This window comes from Natator depressus, chromosome 4 (genome assembly GCF_965152275.1).
Source record: "Natator depressus isolate rNatDep1 chromosome 4, rNatDep2.hap1, whole genome shotgun sequence".
NCBI classification, from domain to species: domain Eukaryota; kingdom Metazoa; phylum Chordata; order Testudines; family Cheloniidae; genus Natator; species Natator depressus.
In genome coordinates, this window is record NC_134237.1 from 22,359,272 (window position 1) to 22,375,896 (window position 16,625).

The 16,625-nt window shown below is 39.7% G+C and overlaps 1 protein-coding gene across 5 annotated transcripts in view; it reads left to right on the forward strand.

Moving 5' to 3' along the window:
• The window catches only part of CCSER1 (coiled-coil serine rich protein 1), a 1,076,341-nt gene that overhangs the window by 677,218 nt on the left and 382,498 nt on the right, over positions 1 to 16,625 (forward strand). For all 5 annotated transcript variants that reach the window (XM_074950590.1, XM_074950591.1, XM_074950592.1 and 2 more), the window contains exon 9: positions 5,782 to 5,859. In XM_074950590.1, the coding sequence (XP_074806691.1) occupies positions 5,782 to 5,859 (78 nt within the window). The remainder of the gene's footprint in view (positions 1 to 5,781; positions 5,860 to 16,625) is intronic.

Below are 16,625 nucleotides of genomic sequence, written 5' to 3' on the forward strand. Positions count from 1 at the left end.
AGTCAACCCAGCAACATTTCTAGAAGCTCTTTTGGAGGAAAATAGACTGCTCATCATTTACACTTGGTGGTAGGAATTGGATCATTAGATTATTTTAAAAAAGTTTCCCCCTAAACATACCACTTGCATATGAAATCACTGAAGTGTAAGAGCAAAGCTGCTTTGTTACTCAGAGTGGTAGGGATGGAAGAATTCAAGGAAACACAGAAACTTGAATAATTTGTGTAAAAAAAACTTGACAGTTCTAGGTATTGTGACGGGGTTGGGCCAGATGGCTACAGGAGAGTAATAGAAGGCAGATATATTAGCCCCAGGTTAAGTAGGTCCCTTTTCCCTGGGTGAGGTAACAGGGAAGGTTCCAGAACAATCAGGAACCTTCTGGAAACAATTAAGGCAGACAGGCTGATTAGAACACCTGCAGCCAATCAAGAAGCTGCTAGAATCAATTAAAGCAGGCTAATCAGGGCACCTGGGTTTAAAAAGGAGCTCACTCCAGTTTGTGGTGCGCGTGGGAGGAGCTGGGAGCAAGAGGCACTAGGGGGGCTGAGAGTGAGAACGTGGACTGTTGGAGGACTGAGGAGTACGAGCATTATCAGACACCAGGAGGAAGGTCCTATGGTGAGGATAAAGAAGGTGTTGGGAGGAGGCCGTGGGGAAGTAGCCCAAGGAGTTGTAGCTGTCGCACAACTGTTCCACGAGGCACTCTAGACAGATGCATTCCACAGGGCTCTGGGCTGGAACCAGGAGTAGAGGGTGGGCCCGGGTTCCCCCCAAACCTGCCAACTCCTGGTCAGACACAGGAGGAGTTGACCTGGCTGTGGGTTCACGAAAACGGCCAAACTAAGGGCTGCCATGAATCTCCGAGGCGAGCAAATCTGCCAATAAGTGCAAGACCCACCAAGGTAGAGGAGGAACTTGGTCACAGTATCCATTAAGTATCTACAGGTTTTTTTAAATATTTTTGGAAAAAGTTTGTCAGTTTTCATTCTCTCTCACCCACACTCTGTTCCCTATCATAAATAGGGCCCTACCAAATTCATGGCCATAAAAAATGCATCACAGACCGTGAAATCTGGTCTTCTGGGTGCTTTTACCCTACACTGTACAGATTTCACAGGGGAGACCAGTGTTTCTCAATTGGGGGTCCTGACCCAAAAGGGAGTTGCAGGAGAGTCACAAGGTTATTTTAGGGGGGTCGCAGTATTGCCACCCTTACTTCTGTGCTGTCTTCAGATCTAGGCAGCTGGAGAGCAGTGGCTGTCAGCCGAGCACCCAGCTCCGAAGGCAGCGCCCTGCCAGCAGCAGCGCAGAAGTAAGGATGGCAATACCGTACCATGCCACCCTTCCTTCTGTGCTACTGCCTTCAGAGCTGGGCAGCCACAGAGGGGTGGCTGCTGACTGAGGGCCCAGTTCTGCAGGCAGTAGCATAGAAGTAAGGGTGGCAATACCATACCGTGCCACCCTTACTTTTGCGCTGCTTCTGGTGGTGGGTCTGCCTTCAGAGCTGGGCTCCTGACCAGCAGCTGCGAATCTCCTGCTGCCTAGCTCTGAAGGCAGCACTCCTGCGAGCAGCAGCACAGAAGTAAGTGTAGCAGTACCGCAACCCCCCCCAATAACCTCCACCCCCAGCTCCTTTTATGGGTCAGGACCCCTACAATTACAACACCGTGAAATTTCAGATTTAAATAACTGAAATCCATGAAATTTACTATTTTTGAAATCCTATGACCGTGAAATTGACCAAAAGAGACCGTGAATTTGATAGGGCCCTAATCATAAAACATGGTAACGTTCTCTGTAGAACCTAGGAAGTTCTTTAAATACATCAATGATCTTCATTCTAATAGACATAGTGTCACTGTTACTCCAGGTAGTTCAGTATTGGCGCTGTGCTAATTTCCAAAGCACAGGCTGTAATGATGGTACAGTATTTATGGGAATTAGCATAACAGGTATTCTTCCTTGGATTAGGAGGAAAGTAGGCAAAACACCCCATGTCCTATGCCAGGGTATCTCTGAAGAAAAATATATTTTGACCTTTTCTCAAGGAGCAGGGCTTGCTTGGTCCCTCACTAATAATGGCACCTTAACATAACTGCATTTAAGGCCCCAGCCCAGCAAAGTGCTTAAGCATGTGGTTAATTCTGAGCACTCGGGAAGCCCTATGAAGTTTATGGGACTGCTCATATGCTCAAAGTTAAGCACATGTGTAAGTGCTTTGCTGGATAGGGGCCTAAACGTTTAAGGTCCATGCACAGACAACAGCTACATAAACATCCATCGTTTTTTGTTGTTTTTTTTAAGTGCTGTGCCTCTTTGGTGTTTTAAGTCTCGAAAACACTAGGTAGTTTGGCCGAACCTGTGTGGACAGGATTCCACCAGAGAATGCTATAGTCTTGTTTGGTCTGATAATCATTCTACTTAGCCGATCCAGAAATGTTATCATCTGATGCACTTATATTAAAAGAATGTATCCATGATTATGTGAGGGGTGCATGGGGAGGATTGTTTCCCTTGACTAATGTGAGCTGCACCAGTGGTAGCAATGGAGGGAGTTTGTGGGCAGAAAAAAGGGCTACTTAGAGCAGAGATTGGGCTAGGCCATAATATTTCTCATGTCAGCTGATGCCCAGCTTATATGGTGAAAGAAAAATGTCTATATTATGAACCAGTACTAATGCACAACTTTCAAATTTGACTATAACATGGTGTAGTCCTTTTGGTACAGGCAGGACCAAACTGAGTCCTCAAATGTGGGGGTCTAAATCCTGTTAAATAACCATACTTTATCATAGTCAGGTATTCAGATAACAGTATTTGTAAATCTCATAAACTGTGGTTTACAAAATTAGACCTTCTCTGGATATAGAATTTTCTAAAGTGATAACTCTGAAGGAGAGAGTTTGGAATCTGGAAAGGAAGCACTTAGGAAAAAATGAATATCAACGTGTAAAGGAGAATTTGTCTTTGGGCAAAATTATCCAACTGCAAAGGAGACTTGGCTATCAATACCTGTGAGCTGGAATTTCTGATTATTTCACTTTAGAATGCTGTCATGAGGCGGGATGGGACAGGCTCAGTGAGCTCTGGGCCAATGGAAGCCGATGTGGTAATATTTTTACAATGATGCCTTAACAAATTTTCACTTTATTTTCTATAATCAAAGTCATGCTACTTTGTGTTCACTTTTAGTAGTGTGGATGTAATGGGACTTATGAGGTTTTTTTGTTTCCAGAAGTATCACTGCACTGAATTATACTGTGTTTCTGTTGATACAGTACATACTGTATACAATTATATTTGCAGTATCAAGTTATCAGTTTTATTGAGTGCTTTTATATCGGAAGAACACATTGTAGTGTTAAGGACCCTAATATCCTCTTATTACTCAACAATTTTAATAAGTATATACTTTGTAGAATTGCTTTTGAAATATTGCACCCATAATTAACTAATTTAACTAGTATAAATCCCTCAAATATACAGAAAGAAGAGAAAGTATAAGAATGGGTATTACTATTAAATTGATTTAATTCTGATATTTGAAGAATGCTATTGCTTAGGCGACTTATGGGTTGTTGAAATATTGTGTAAAAAGATACTGCCATGCTTTGAAATCTCTGTTGAATGATGACATTTAAGTGGTCTATTACTGTACTAAAGGAGTCAAGATTCTAATGGACTTGCTCTCATATATGCTATACTATTACTACCTGTTAAATGTTTCTGAACTTAAGTTGTATTATGAGGGCTTTCCCCACTCCCAAAGGACTAAAATAAGGAGACACTGGATGTGGTTTAAGTAGGCTGCAACTTTTATTAACTCTCTGGGTTAGAAAAAAGCATACAGTGTAGGTAATTCCTTGACCATTTCAATATATACTTGGAGGCAGGAGGGCTTCCATCAGCCCTCCCCCTTTTCCCATCCTGGTCCCCAGCCCACCCACTGCTGGGACCTTAACATATCTCCCCACTCAAATGAGGATTAAGGTGGGCTATAAAGGAGGGGGGTTGGCTCCCTTCCATGCCATAGGAGCCCCAACCGCCTCCCCAATTTCTGCTCTTTTAATAAATACCTCCTTTAAATCCTTTACCAATCCATTTATCTGATCTCTGTATCCTGTCCCTATAAAGGACCTGTGCTAGACATCCACCCCAGGTCATCATACTGAGCTGACAACACAGCTTAATTCCCGTTCCATGTTCATTGCCAATTAAGCTTCCCCTGGAACCTGAAAACCTTCCCCCCACACACACTTCACTTAGGCCAATCTGGCGGTGAGAGGAAAATTTGCTTCCTAGCCCCCCCCCCCCCCCCCGAGAAGGGAGAAGCCAGCTTAGTGCCTGCAGCAGATCCTGACAAAACCTGGTATTTCACTATTTCCTTCGGTGGGAGGGTGGATGCTGCTCAACCTGGTCCAGGTAAAAGAGGGCTTCTCCACTTCTGCCCAGCATGTATTTCTGTTAACTCCCACACAATCACATAGCCAGCAACAGGGGGGAAGGAGCATTCCCAGAAGTACAGTTCACCTTGGGGTGGGAAGGTTCTGAGGGGAGTAGTGAGGGTATGTAACCGGGTGTCTTGCCCCTTAAGGGCTGGAACTAGCCCATCCTGAATACAGAGAGAGCCACTGCTGGTGCACAGCAGGATGCTTGTCCTATAGAGAGTCCAGCCATCTGCAATGAAGTGGGCAAAGCACAGGAAACTGGCAGAGTCTGCAGAGAGTAAGGAAAGTTCTTGAGGTAGGGACATGTGGTGACACTGTGTCCAAGCAGTGGAGAGACAGCAAAGGCCCCAGGCAGGAAGGCCTGAGGAGAGGAAGAGTTACGAATAGAGTTTACTAGGGGGAGGTTCAGTTTTGTTTAGAATTTATTTTATATTAATAAAACCAGTCCCCATGGAGGGGTATTTTAGACCAAGGGTAAGACTGATGTGAAGTTGATTTGAACAGTCCAAGGTAGGGTGACCAGACAGCAAGTGTGAAAAATCGGGACAGAGGTGGGGGGTAATAGGAGCCTATATAAGAAAAAGACCCCAAAATCGGGACTGTCCCTATAAAATCGGGACATCTGGTCACCCTAATCCAAGGGGAAACAGAGGCAGGCTGCCTGAAGGGTGACCCTAGGCCATGAGGGGGCACGCAGGAGGCAGCCAGCTTGGTGGCAGTCAGATTTTTTTAGAAAATCAGTACTCTTGCTTGCTTGCTTGCTTTCTTATTGACCAAATAATTGACCCTGGACTTCAGAAACTTTTCCAGTGAAAATGTAATCAAAATTGAAGTGTCTTCAAAAAATGTGTTGGCTTGAATGAAACAGTGTATTTCAATGAGAGAATTTTTGTTGAAAATGTTCCAGTCATCTCTAGTCTATGAATATCCCTTCTCATCCTTCAGAATCTGGCTTTGCTGGGTAGTATGCTGCAAACTTCTCTATCTGAAAATATGCTTGTGGCATCCACAGAAGTGCTTGGTTAACACAATCCTAAATCTGCTTCTGAAGAAGGATCCCGTGCATCGTATTGCAATGATATTCCCATAGCACTCCTGAATCATACATACTCACAGTTTCTGAGCTCACTGCCCACTTAATAAATGGATCAGTTGATACATAAGATAACAGTACCAGGAAAACAAATCTCCCAGTGAGAATAATGCCATGATAACTCCATTTCCAAACAGCTGTCAGCGCATGAGTTTTGCACTTATTATCTGGATGTTCGTAGCTCAAAAGCCCAGTGAAGGAGAATATGACTCACCTACAATATGTTGTTTTGTTTTGCAGGAGAAAGCCCAACATTTACAGAAGGCTCTTGCTTCCCAAGCAGATAAATCCACACAGACTGAACTTGTAGGTCATGATGTAAGTAGCTGTATTAAACAGTATTTTTGTCTTCTTTATTGGTATTCAGACTTTGACCAGCCTGTTTGCCACTGATAGTGCAATGTTCATGCATTAATTTAATAGGATTTAGTGGAACACCATTCTTTTTTTGCTCCTAAGTGATTCTCTTATGCCTTCTGCAACAGAAAAAGATAATTACAGCTACCTGACAACATCCCAATATCATGTTAATTGCTTGTTTTACCAACAGCTCCAATATACTTCTATTAGTATGGGCACAAACACGTCTAGGATGATACATATTAGTACAATGTGAAATCTTTCGGTATATATTTTAAAAAGGCATTTGTGCACTTATTAACAATGAAGTTATGTTTGCAATCATCATAGACTAAGCAAGTCACTCTTGCGTTCTGGTATGTGACAAAAGGCACACAACTTTGCAAAGAACTTGACACTGATATTTTAATTGTTGGGCATCAGCAGGGAATGCTGCAAGTAATTTAATTGAAAATTAGAATTTTCTTCCTGGTGTGAAAATAGCATCTTTATGCTCTGTGAAAAGGTTTAAACTACAAACATGATGATAAAATGTGAGGGTCACTGGTGGAATATGGAGACACAGTAGTTTGCTTGTGCGTTGGAATTTTTTTATGCCTTGAACAATTATTGGTAAAGAGTGTTTGGAAGTTAAATCTCAAACATAGTGTAGGTACAGCCATACAAGCAGCTTCCTACCATACTTACGGCATATGACACCCTTTGGCGGCAAGGCCCTGATTCTGGGGTGAGGTGCATGCATGTGGATTTTCAAGCTTGTGCAGAGCCTCATTGAATTTATTGGTATTCCATGCACACTCAGGGGTCTGCCTGTGCACATCTCATTGCAGTATTGGGGCCTGAGTGTTTTGTCTTACACATCTAGGGTCAGCTATCCTTGTGAATGTCAAACATGCATACTTCAGTTACAAAACTCTGTTCTTATTTAAATCACATTTAATACCATGACTTCAATTCCATGAAACTGCAGTAATTTTAAATGTGTATTGAGAGGTATAGTTACTCAGAGAGAAACAATTTGAAGTTTGTCCGGCAAAAAAAAAAAATGTTTTATACGTAAAACCATGAGCACAGCCCCCAATTCAGAAAAGCATTCCTATTCAAGAAAACATTAATTGAATGTATCCAACTTTAAGCAATGGGATTTAATCACATGCTTAAAAATAAGCACATTCCTTAAGTGCCTTCCTGAGTAAGCGTGGATTTAAGCACGTGCGTCAATGCTTTCCTGAATCAAGGCCACGAACAGTGACCTTCTTGTTGAGTTTAAGAAACTGTGTTGCATAAGAAAAATGTTTGTCATGATTTATTATGCTTGCAAATCTCACTCTAGAACTCAGGATTTATAAGATTTTTTTTTAAAAAAAAAAGTTAATTTTTTTTTGTCATTTTTCTGCTCCTTGCTTTTCTCTGCCCTGATCTCTTTTTGTGAATTGGTAACAATGTCTGTGCCACCATATTCTGCTGCATAATTGTGAAATGATGAGAAAATCCGTGGGAAATGTTGAAACCTGGTAACTGCTTCAGTATTTTGGGATTACAACAAATGCATTCAGCAAGGTGATTTTCATACGGTCAGAGTACTGGTACACTGCACATTTTGCTACTGTTTGTTGGAGAAAACTAACTATCAGCCACAAAAAGTGACTCTATCAAGTGTCTTAGAATTCAAATTTGTGCATGCTTCCCATTGAATAAGTGAATAATATTTTAAATTGCTGTGAATTGATGTGGAGACAAACTATATATGTAATATCCGAAATCTCAGGCTAGAGTGATCGATCTTGGTGTCTGACAGGATTTTTCTACCAGAAGATCCTGTTCTTTCATGTTTTACCAGCTGAAAACCTTTGCAAAGCTGTTTGTCTCTCCCATTCTTAAATTGAATTGCCCCTCTCTGTAAAACTGGAAACGTCTTTGTCCCTTTAATTTCTTGGCAAGGAGTTAAATGCTACCAAAAGCTAGGACATTTTGGGATCCCAAGAGAAATTGTTGAGATTCTAGAGAAAATGCATTTTAAAAGGAAAAATAAAAGTACTGAAGCTGCCCTAGTGACAGCGGATTTTCCACAATTTGCCGTGTTTACTTCATGAATTATGGTGTCTTGTATACAGAAGATGACACTATCTCGGGAAGGAGATGCTTATCTTTAAGGGCCTGAGCTGCAAGTTAAGGAGTGCCCATAACGCCCATGAAAGAAAACACCTCAGCACAATGCCGCATCTCTCACGTTCAGACCACCTTGTGCCCAATCACATTCCACTTGATACAACTAGCATTGATTTTAATCAAATAAGTTTTTACATTGTGTTTTCAATATAGGGTGTACTTGTCATGGGAGGAGTTACCAGAATTTGAAGGAAATCATTTTTTCATCTCCTGTAAATACATGTAAAGGGACGTAAATTAAACTAATAATGAACCAGCACCAACTACTGTATCTCCAGGATTGAAGCCCTTAAGCAGAGGCTGAGCTTATTGGCAGTGTACTCTGCCTGTGAGAGCAGTAAACTAGTGACATCGACATTAATTTCTTCCCCTTCCACACCTCTTCGTCTACAATGAGTCAGCTGTGGGACATGATCAACTGAAATTCTTAATAAGGGACATCAGGTGAACTCATAATTTTTGGGAAAACATTTATTAGTAATTAAACAGTAGTTACAAAAATTAAGCCATAATGTCTGTGTGTGAAATACCATCACTGTATGGTTTCAAATAGGGATAAGCTGGATATAAAATACTTTGATTGGTCTATGGATCATAAGAATCTGTATACTTCAGAATACTTTAAGAATTGTAAGGTGGTCACATCAATAGTCATGTTTTTTGAGCAGTGAGTAAACAGTAAACCCAGGGTTATCGCTCGCTCGCTCTCTCTTGGTTTTTTTTTAAAACAGTTGTCTCTTAAATAATATTGTGCCAACAAATTTTCAAGTTTCCCCAATGGTACTTCCCTACTGTGCTGCGGTTGGCATCATCATCATGTTTTTTCACATAACTTAATGTGACATGTCAACATAAACAGATGTGGAATTTTCTGATATGACACTACATAGCTGTCTGGATCGATTTGTCTTATACAGAATAGTTGGAGAAACTGTAATAAAGAGAACAAGATCATGGAGAAAAGTGAAACAATATTTTTCTTTGCATGAGTAAATGATGGCCATACTGATCTTGACTGGAGTAAAGTTAAAACCAAGCCATGAGGGGTGGGAGAGAGAATATGCAAATAAATAACTCTCTTCTTTTTACAGTGTTAATTTTTATGTATACTCATTTTATGGAATATTTTTCATTCACTTATTAGCTTTTGTTCCCTGTGTTACAAAGGATGCTTATTACAGGTAATAGTCGGTTGAGTCTTGTTCTCATTGAAGTCATCATTTGCAATCATACTCAAATTCTTTGGTTTTGTATGAGGTTTTATTGAGCAGAATATATTCCCATTTAAGTGTCCCTGTATATCTATTTTTATATATCTGGGTATGCATTTGTGTATTCTGTTTGGATGTATATACAATGAAGTGTGTGGGGGGGTGCATGTATTTATGAAAACTGGGGAAAAAATACAAAACTCTTTGGTGCAAATGTCACATTAAAGTTCTGTATTTAAACACACCGGTCAGAGAATGCAAAAAGTTAGGATTCTCACAATAACATTAATTCACCCCTACTGTAAATATTTTATGGTGCATTTGTAGCCTACATCTAATAGCCTAATTAGTAACTGAAAGTATTATATGTGCAGTCTACATGAATCGTTGCTATAAAAACTTGACACACAAAATCACAAAAGGCAGGTAGTTAAGAAATCAATTTTCTCGTAACATTAACTCACCCATTCTGTACATGTATAATATTGTCAACATGCGTCAGCCACTTTTGCAGGGATGATGAGTTAGGGTTACCCTGAAGACCTTAACTTTTGCATTCTCTGACATTTTTCTCTTTAAACACAAACGTATTGTTGCATTAGCATTTTATTTGGGAAAAACCTATTTTACACATGCTTTTTAAAAAGCAATATGTATTAGTACTAAGTTCGCTCTCACTCTCTAGCTTATAATTAATGGAACCTTGCTCTATCAGCAGCATATCACTAAAACATTCTAAAACCCTAATCATTTCTTGAAGTAGTCTTTTTGAATACAGAATATATTATGATATGGTATGATGTAGAGGTTTTATTTGCACTCTTCTTGGATGACCTGTGTAACTCATTAATGGCTTTATACTAATGCGAATAAAACCTCTTTATGCCACCAGATAACTCAGTGTACAATATATATGCAAACACAAGACTGTAGCGTATATCTGACTGTAGGTACTATAAAGGTTTCTAAAATGATATTTCGTTTTTTAAGGTCCACTATCTTATGAGTTACCACAGCTAAAAACTTGAGATTGGCTTGGGCTGCAAAATTTGGTTCCATGTACTGAAGGTCCCAGAGTACATGGATATGGGTATCTGAATCAGTTTTGGGTCATGGTCTATGTCTATTAGAAACAATGGCTCTGCCCCGCTGAAGATCTGTGGGATATCTACAGTGGTTAAAAGGTACTGTTTCCTAGCTTGAGCTTCGATGAGATATAGGAGTTTCCGAAGTCTCTTGAAATCAGTGGGGTTGTTTGTTTTGAATTCAGTGAGTCCTGGATCTAGCCATATAGTACCTTACCTATTACCTCAGTTGTCCAGGACAGAATTTTACCTGTCCTGCAATTGAGGAGGTGGATTTTTTGGGGGGGGGGTGGGTATGGCAGGAGGGTGGGAAGGAATGGAACAAATTCAGAATGTAAGAAGCAACCCCAAGAAGGATAAACGGGGTGCAGAGTTGCAGGTAAGGTGGCTAAATGAGATTAATTTAGTTAATCTTTTTTGTCTGCAATATGTAGCATATGTAGCATAATTATAGTTAGAGTCTGACCATCTAAAATGACCAGCAGTCCTGCTTCCTTTGAAGATAATACATGGGAGAATTATGGTTTGGTGATCCTCTGTTACTTGTAGACTGTTGGGGAACATGTGTTCTATCCCTTTTCCTTTTCTCCTGTTCAGTACTCGGGGAATTTACACAGATGTTTCCATTTAGAAAGGCAGGAACAGTGTGTAAAAGACAAGGAAGATGGCAGATCTGTGAACTGGAAGGAACGATGACCGTGTTCCTCCTGATTTTTTTTAAGCTGTGGTGCCCAATGCTTCGTCCAACTTCCATATCAATAAAATGGTGCAGTTCATCTGGAAAAAAAAAATCTGTCCTTCATGATGAGGTACAGTAGCACTGCCCTCATTTGCTCACAATGACCGCTTTAGTATCTCCCTAAATTGAAAATGAAATACTATCAAGAATAAGTGTGTGTGTGTGTGTGTGTAAGAGAGAGAGAGAGAGACAGAGACAGCACTCACATGCAATTAAAGGAAAATGGGCTGGCAAGTAAAGGTTCAAAAGGTTGCACGCTTTCATTGACGAGACCTCAAACATCGGTTAGTGCAAAATTTGTTCTGCTTTATAAGGCATGTAGTGAGAATCGTTTAAAAACAAATTCAGAGTCTCTCAGAAAGGTTTGTGAGCACCACAGATTTTGTGACATGGGAAAATGCTAAATAAATGATGAATATGTCTTAAATAATCAATGCCCATTTAACCTCCTTCACTGTCCTTTGACTGCACAGGCTTATTTTATTGTGAGCTCAAAGAATAATTTGTGTCTCAGTTGGGTTATTAAAACAGGATGGAAGATTAATAGATATAGTCAAGTAGCAATGCAGCCAATTACAAGGTTCCATTCAGCTGTAGGGCAGATTCTTCTGATTACGTCCACTATATAAATAGGTTCTGCAAAATCATATATACACATCCTGTAAATATTTTATAACCCATGGCACTGCAAATACCACCTTGATGAAAATATATTTGAATGAAGAAACAAACCATCATAGAGAAGCTCTCAGCCTCTGTTGCTACAGGAATTCAGACAGTAATACTACTTGGCTTTTGGATTGAGTGGTCGAGTACTTTATTTTATTCTATTTGAAATAACAGTCCCTAAGAGCAGGTGTGATTATCCCTCTTTTGTCTTTACCTGTATGTACCCTAAACTGATGTTGATTGTGCACCACATAGTTCTAAACTGTTTTTTTTCCCCAATTTTTTTTTAATTATTTTAGTGAAGGTAGAATTAAGTATGGGCCTGATCCAAGCCCAATAAAGTCATTTACTCCTCTGGGCTTTGGATTTGGCCCTATGCTTCCATTAATGGTGATATTAAACCAGGATGATCTTAATCAAGGTGCTCTCTATTTATTATTGCCAGTGTGCTTCAATATGTGCTTTGCACAGTTAGCTATAAATGAGTTCTTTTTTACCTTTTGACAAATACCAGCATTGTGTGTGCACATCAGCTCTATGGATTCTGTGTCTCTACTGTAGTTTATCGAGGACCATATTGTTCCCTCCCAAAGACATAATCACTGGGCGTGGGATCGGTTTCCAAGCAAAACTCTGAAATTCACCTGAAGGAGTGTCCTGCGATTCTTGCCCTCTAGGAGGAAGAGTTTGCGGGTGCAGGGAGGCATGAGTTATACAGAGTGTTAGCTCTGAAGCCTATATATCCTGATGATGTGTGGGGAAAGAAAGATCCAGTTCCACAGAATGTCGACTCTTCCATGTAGTAGTGATGTGTTTAACGTTACAGCTAAATCAGGATTTGTGGTTGAGAGAGAAGATTTAGAGCAAAACAAAAATTAATTATAGATAATGTTTTAGACAATTACAGAATAAGAAAAGTGTTTTCAGAATACATGTGCAGAAATGCATGCAAACTTTTGCACATGCCCAAGTTGTATATGTAAAATGTTTAATGCTTGAAGAATATAATTTCCAATATTTACACATCTCATCCATACATTTCACACAGATTATGATGGCCCATGTGACACAGACTTTCAATGGAAACATTACATGACACAGTTTGCTGAATTAAAATGTAAATAATACCACACCCAGGGGATCCCTGTGACCCTTATGAACACCAGTGTTCTCTGCCAGTTACGATCGAAAGGTCCTTGGGTCACATCTGTCATGCATACCACAGTTGCATGGAAAGTTACTGTATATCATGTGATGCATGTTGTGCATTGTTGCATTTGCATATGCTTTTTTTTTTTAATTGGGCATATACATGTAGGGTGAGATTTTCAAAAACACTCAGTCTTGATCTGCCTCTTCCCACACTGATGTCAATGGGACTTTTATTACTGGCTTCACCAGAATTAGGGCTATGCTGAGCACTTTATAAAATCACCCTTCTGGATGCTATGTGTTGAAACAAATAGAGCAGTCTCCACTTCTGGATGCTATATGTTTGTGACTCAGGTCTGCATTATGGGATTTGTTCTCATTTGCTATTTTAAAAGTATAAATATGCAGGTTTGGGAGGTTTCCCCTCACCCCCTTCATACAAGTCCCAATGAAATGAAAAAGCATTGTGGAAAGATCAGTTGACACAATTTTTTTTGATATTTAAAGAAATTAAAGTAATGTTTAACTGAACTAAATTAACAGCAAGTATACGTAGAAGCTACTTTTTAAAATAAACGTACACAGTAAAACTGTACTTATTATGTATACTGGTGCCTGATCCTGCAACTGGTAGCAAGGAAAATGTCTATTAATCTGGAAGCTAATAAGTGGCTTTCATATAGAAACCAAAACCAAGATGGTAAATAGTTGTATTGTGGCTTACCTAAGGGCAATTTGGCATGTCTGTTTAATGGGTTTTCATTCTACTTGGACTGTTTTATACATCTGTAGCTCTCGAAGATTGCCCCCTGGAGGTTTAAGTGAAAATCTGGAGCTTTTAATGCATTTTAATCTTTTATTCAAAGCTTTTAATAATTTACATGGTGGCAAGATCATTGTGATGCCATGATTCTACTGGGAGTACTGGGAAGGTTGGGTTTTAAGTGCAAACCTACTGTACCTAACTTGACTTTTCTCAGTGCAATATTGACCACTTTTCCTGAGTTAGTTTTGTTTATTTGTAAGACTGTACATCTCTTGCTGTCTCTCTTCTCTGGTATTTCCCCCTCTATGATTTGGCAAATATGTTGGTGGGATTTTGCTTAATAAACAAAGTGTATTAAAATGAATAACATCCTGATACTGCACTTACTGAAGGTGTAAAATGGTGTTAGAGATAAGGGTATAGATAGGTATTCTTAAAACTGTGGGCCAGATCTTTAGCTGAACTTGAGCCATACAAATTTATACAAGCAGAGAATGTAGCGAAATAGATTTAACTGCATATTGCAGACTTGCTAAATTACAAAGATGTAGGTTTGTTTTTTTTTGTTTTTAAATCTTTAATTATATGTATTTAGCACCATCACGTTACAAATTTGTGAGTGCTGGTTTTTTTCTCTTAAATTCTTAGAATGTAGCTTAATAACCGTAATTTTTAAAAAGCCTTATGACGTATTTCTCCAGCACTTGGCATCGTACAATCATTTTGGTCTCTCAAAACTTTCTCTAGATTGAGTTGCTGTTGGTTACTGATATTCCTTAATTTCAAAAGGAAACACTTTCCAGCTCAGTTCCTCACAGTTAACACACTCAAACATTTGACTTAAATACCAATATCTGATGTGGATTACATCAGACATTTTAAAACAGGAATAACTCTAACTTGAGAACCCCATTTGTTAAGAAGGACTGAACTAGGACTCCCTCATTATTTTAAATCTTTTCATGCTGCTGTTTCATATCTGGAGACATGAGCCTTGGTCTGTCTCCATAGCTAGCCCATCCTTGCCATCCATAATTCAGCACTGTTTGCCATCCCTGCTGCCTGAGGGAAACCAGGTAATGAAAAAGAAAGGAGTTTGCAAGGCTGGATCATAGTGAGTAGGAGTTCGTTAAGAGAAATCATGCCAAGATCTAATCAGAAGTACATTTTTAGACCTTGAAAATAAAACCAACGAGTGTGTGTGTGTGGGGGGGGGAGTTAGATCCTTATTACTGTTGTAATTTTAGGGCAATTATTTAAAGTATGGCACTGTTCCTCAGTTCACATACCTTCAGTCTTCTCCCTTTTTTTCAGCCCTTCAGCTATACATGCCTTCTCATTGTTTCCACCCAACCTGGAATAGTGTGTAGTTTACACCCAGAAATTCATAGGTTGATATTGTATACTACGTACAGTACAACATAAATCCCTTTAGAGCACTCGGCAGACTATCTCGATGTGCTGGGCAGTTTGTTTCTCTGATTGACATCACTATGGTATATTCCTCGTGAGCCAAAAAGATAGCTTAGACTTGGGAAGGGTACAGAGAAGGGCAACAAAAACAATGAGGGGTATCGATTGGCTTCCATAGGAGGAGAGATTAAAAAGACTGGGACTTTTCAGCATGGTGTGGCTTGCAGGCTGAAAGGCTGTTTGTGAACGGCCGATGTGGGAGCTACTTGAGCAAGTCATTTTAAAGCACCCATGGTTGTAGGGCAGGGGTGACACAGCCCCCCATTAGTCTGAATTGTGCCCCGATATGTCACAGTGCACCTCTGTCTGTACCTTTCCATATAACATGCGTGGATGCATGATGGTTTCTACTATAGAATTGCTTTTCACATTGTGGGTTATTTTCTGCTGTTGAATGTTTTTTTCTTTTAATTACAACATGGAATGTTTTATAATGTATCATGGTATGTTTGCTCCTAAGAGAAGATTTTTATCTGTGTGTGTGTGTATGTATGTATGTATGTATGTATGTATGTATTTTCCTCTGAATGGAAGAGAGGGCGGAAGGATATGCATGTGCACGCACACATACTGACCCTGTTGGAGATAAAACTAGTACTTTAAGCCCTAAAAGCACAGCTTTCTACCACCTTTAAACTAAAGGAGTAACTGCATTAGTGGTCTCATTAGTAAGTCTTTGTTGTGCACTGTCCACAGGAGGAGACATAATTCACATATCCAGAGTGTTACTCTTGCCAAAGGAAGCCCGTCCCAAATATTTGATGTACATAAGAGTTCAACTCTACATACGAGTTACCACTTGGCAATGATCTCCCAAAAGCGTTGGCAGGAGGGACTGAACCTGGAACTTTCATACCAAAACCACATGCCTCCCCAAAATTCAATCCGTGCTGATGATCCACATGCATTGGGCTATTAGAGTGTTGTGTACCCACTTAAAGAAGACAAAATCACATGTAAGGAGGCTACTTTTACCTTTTCCAGCGGTGCTGAACCTTAGCAGCAATATTCTGTTTCCATTTGTTTTTCACAAGCTGGCTTCTGACTAGCTCTGTAAATAAAGGCACAGTTAAAACACTTTTAGTAATGTATTTCTTGATGATGACTGATAACCCTGTTGTTTACAGATCAATAAAAGGAACAGATGTATGATACAGCTGTACTGGTTTCTCCATGTTTAAAGGGATTTTTTTTCCCTATTGAGCTCCATCATAACTAAGTAACTGTTATAATAAAAATTGAGCCTAAAATTTCCTTTGTGGTTCTCAAAACTTGCTATGGGCTTGCTGTTCCTTGCATCTTACTCATTTCCATCTTTGCCCTTGCAGATTTCACAGAAATCACACTTCTAATGTACTAAAGCATGGTAGTATCTAGTGTACCCCACAATGTTAAGACTCTTCACCACTCCTAAGTTCTGCAACTTTTACTTGGAGGCTTTTTAAAAAGTTATATTATTT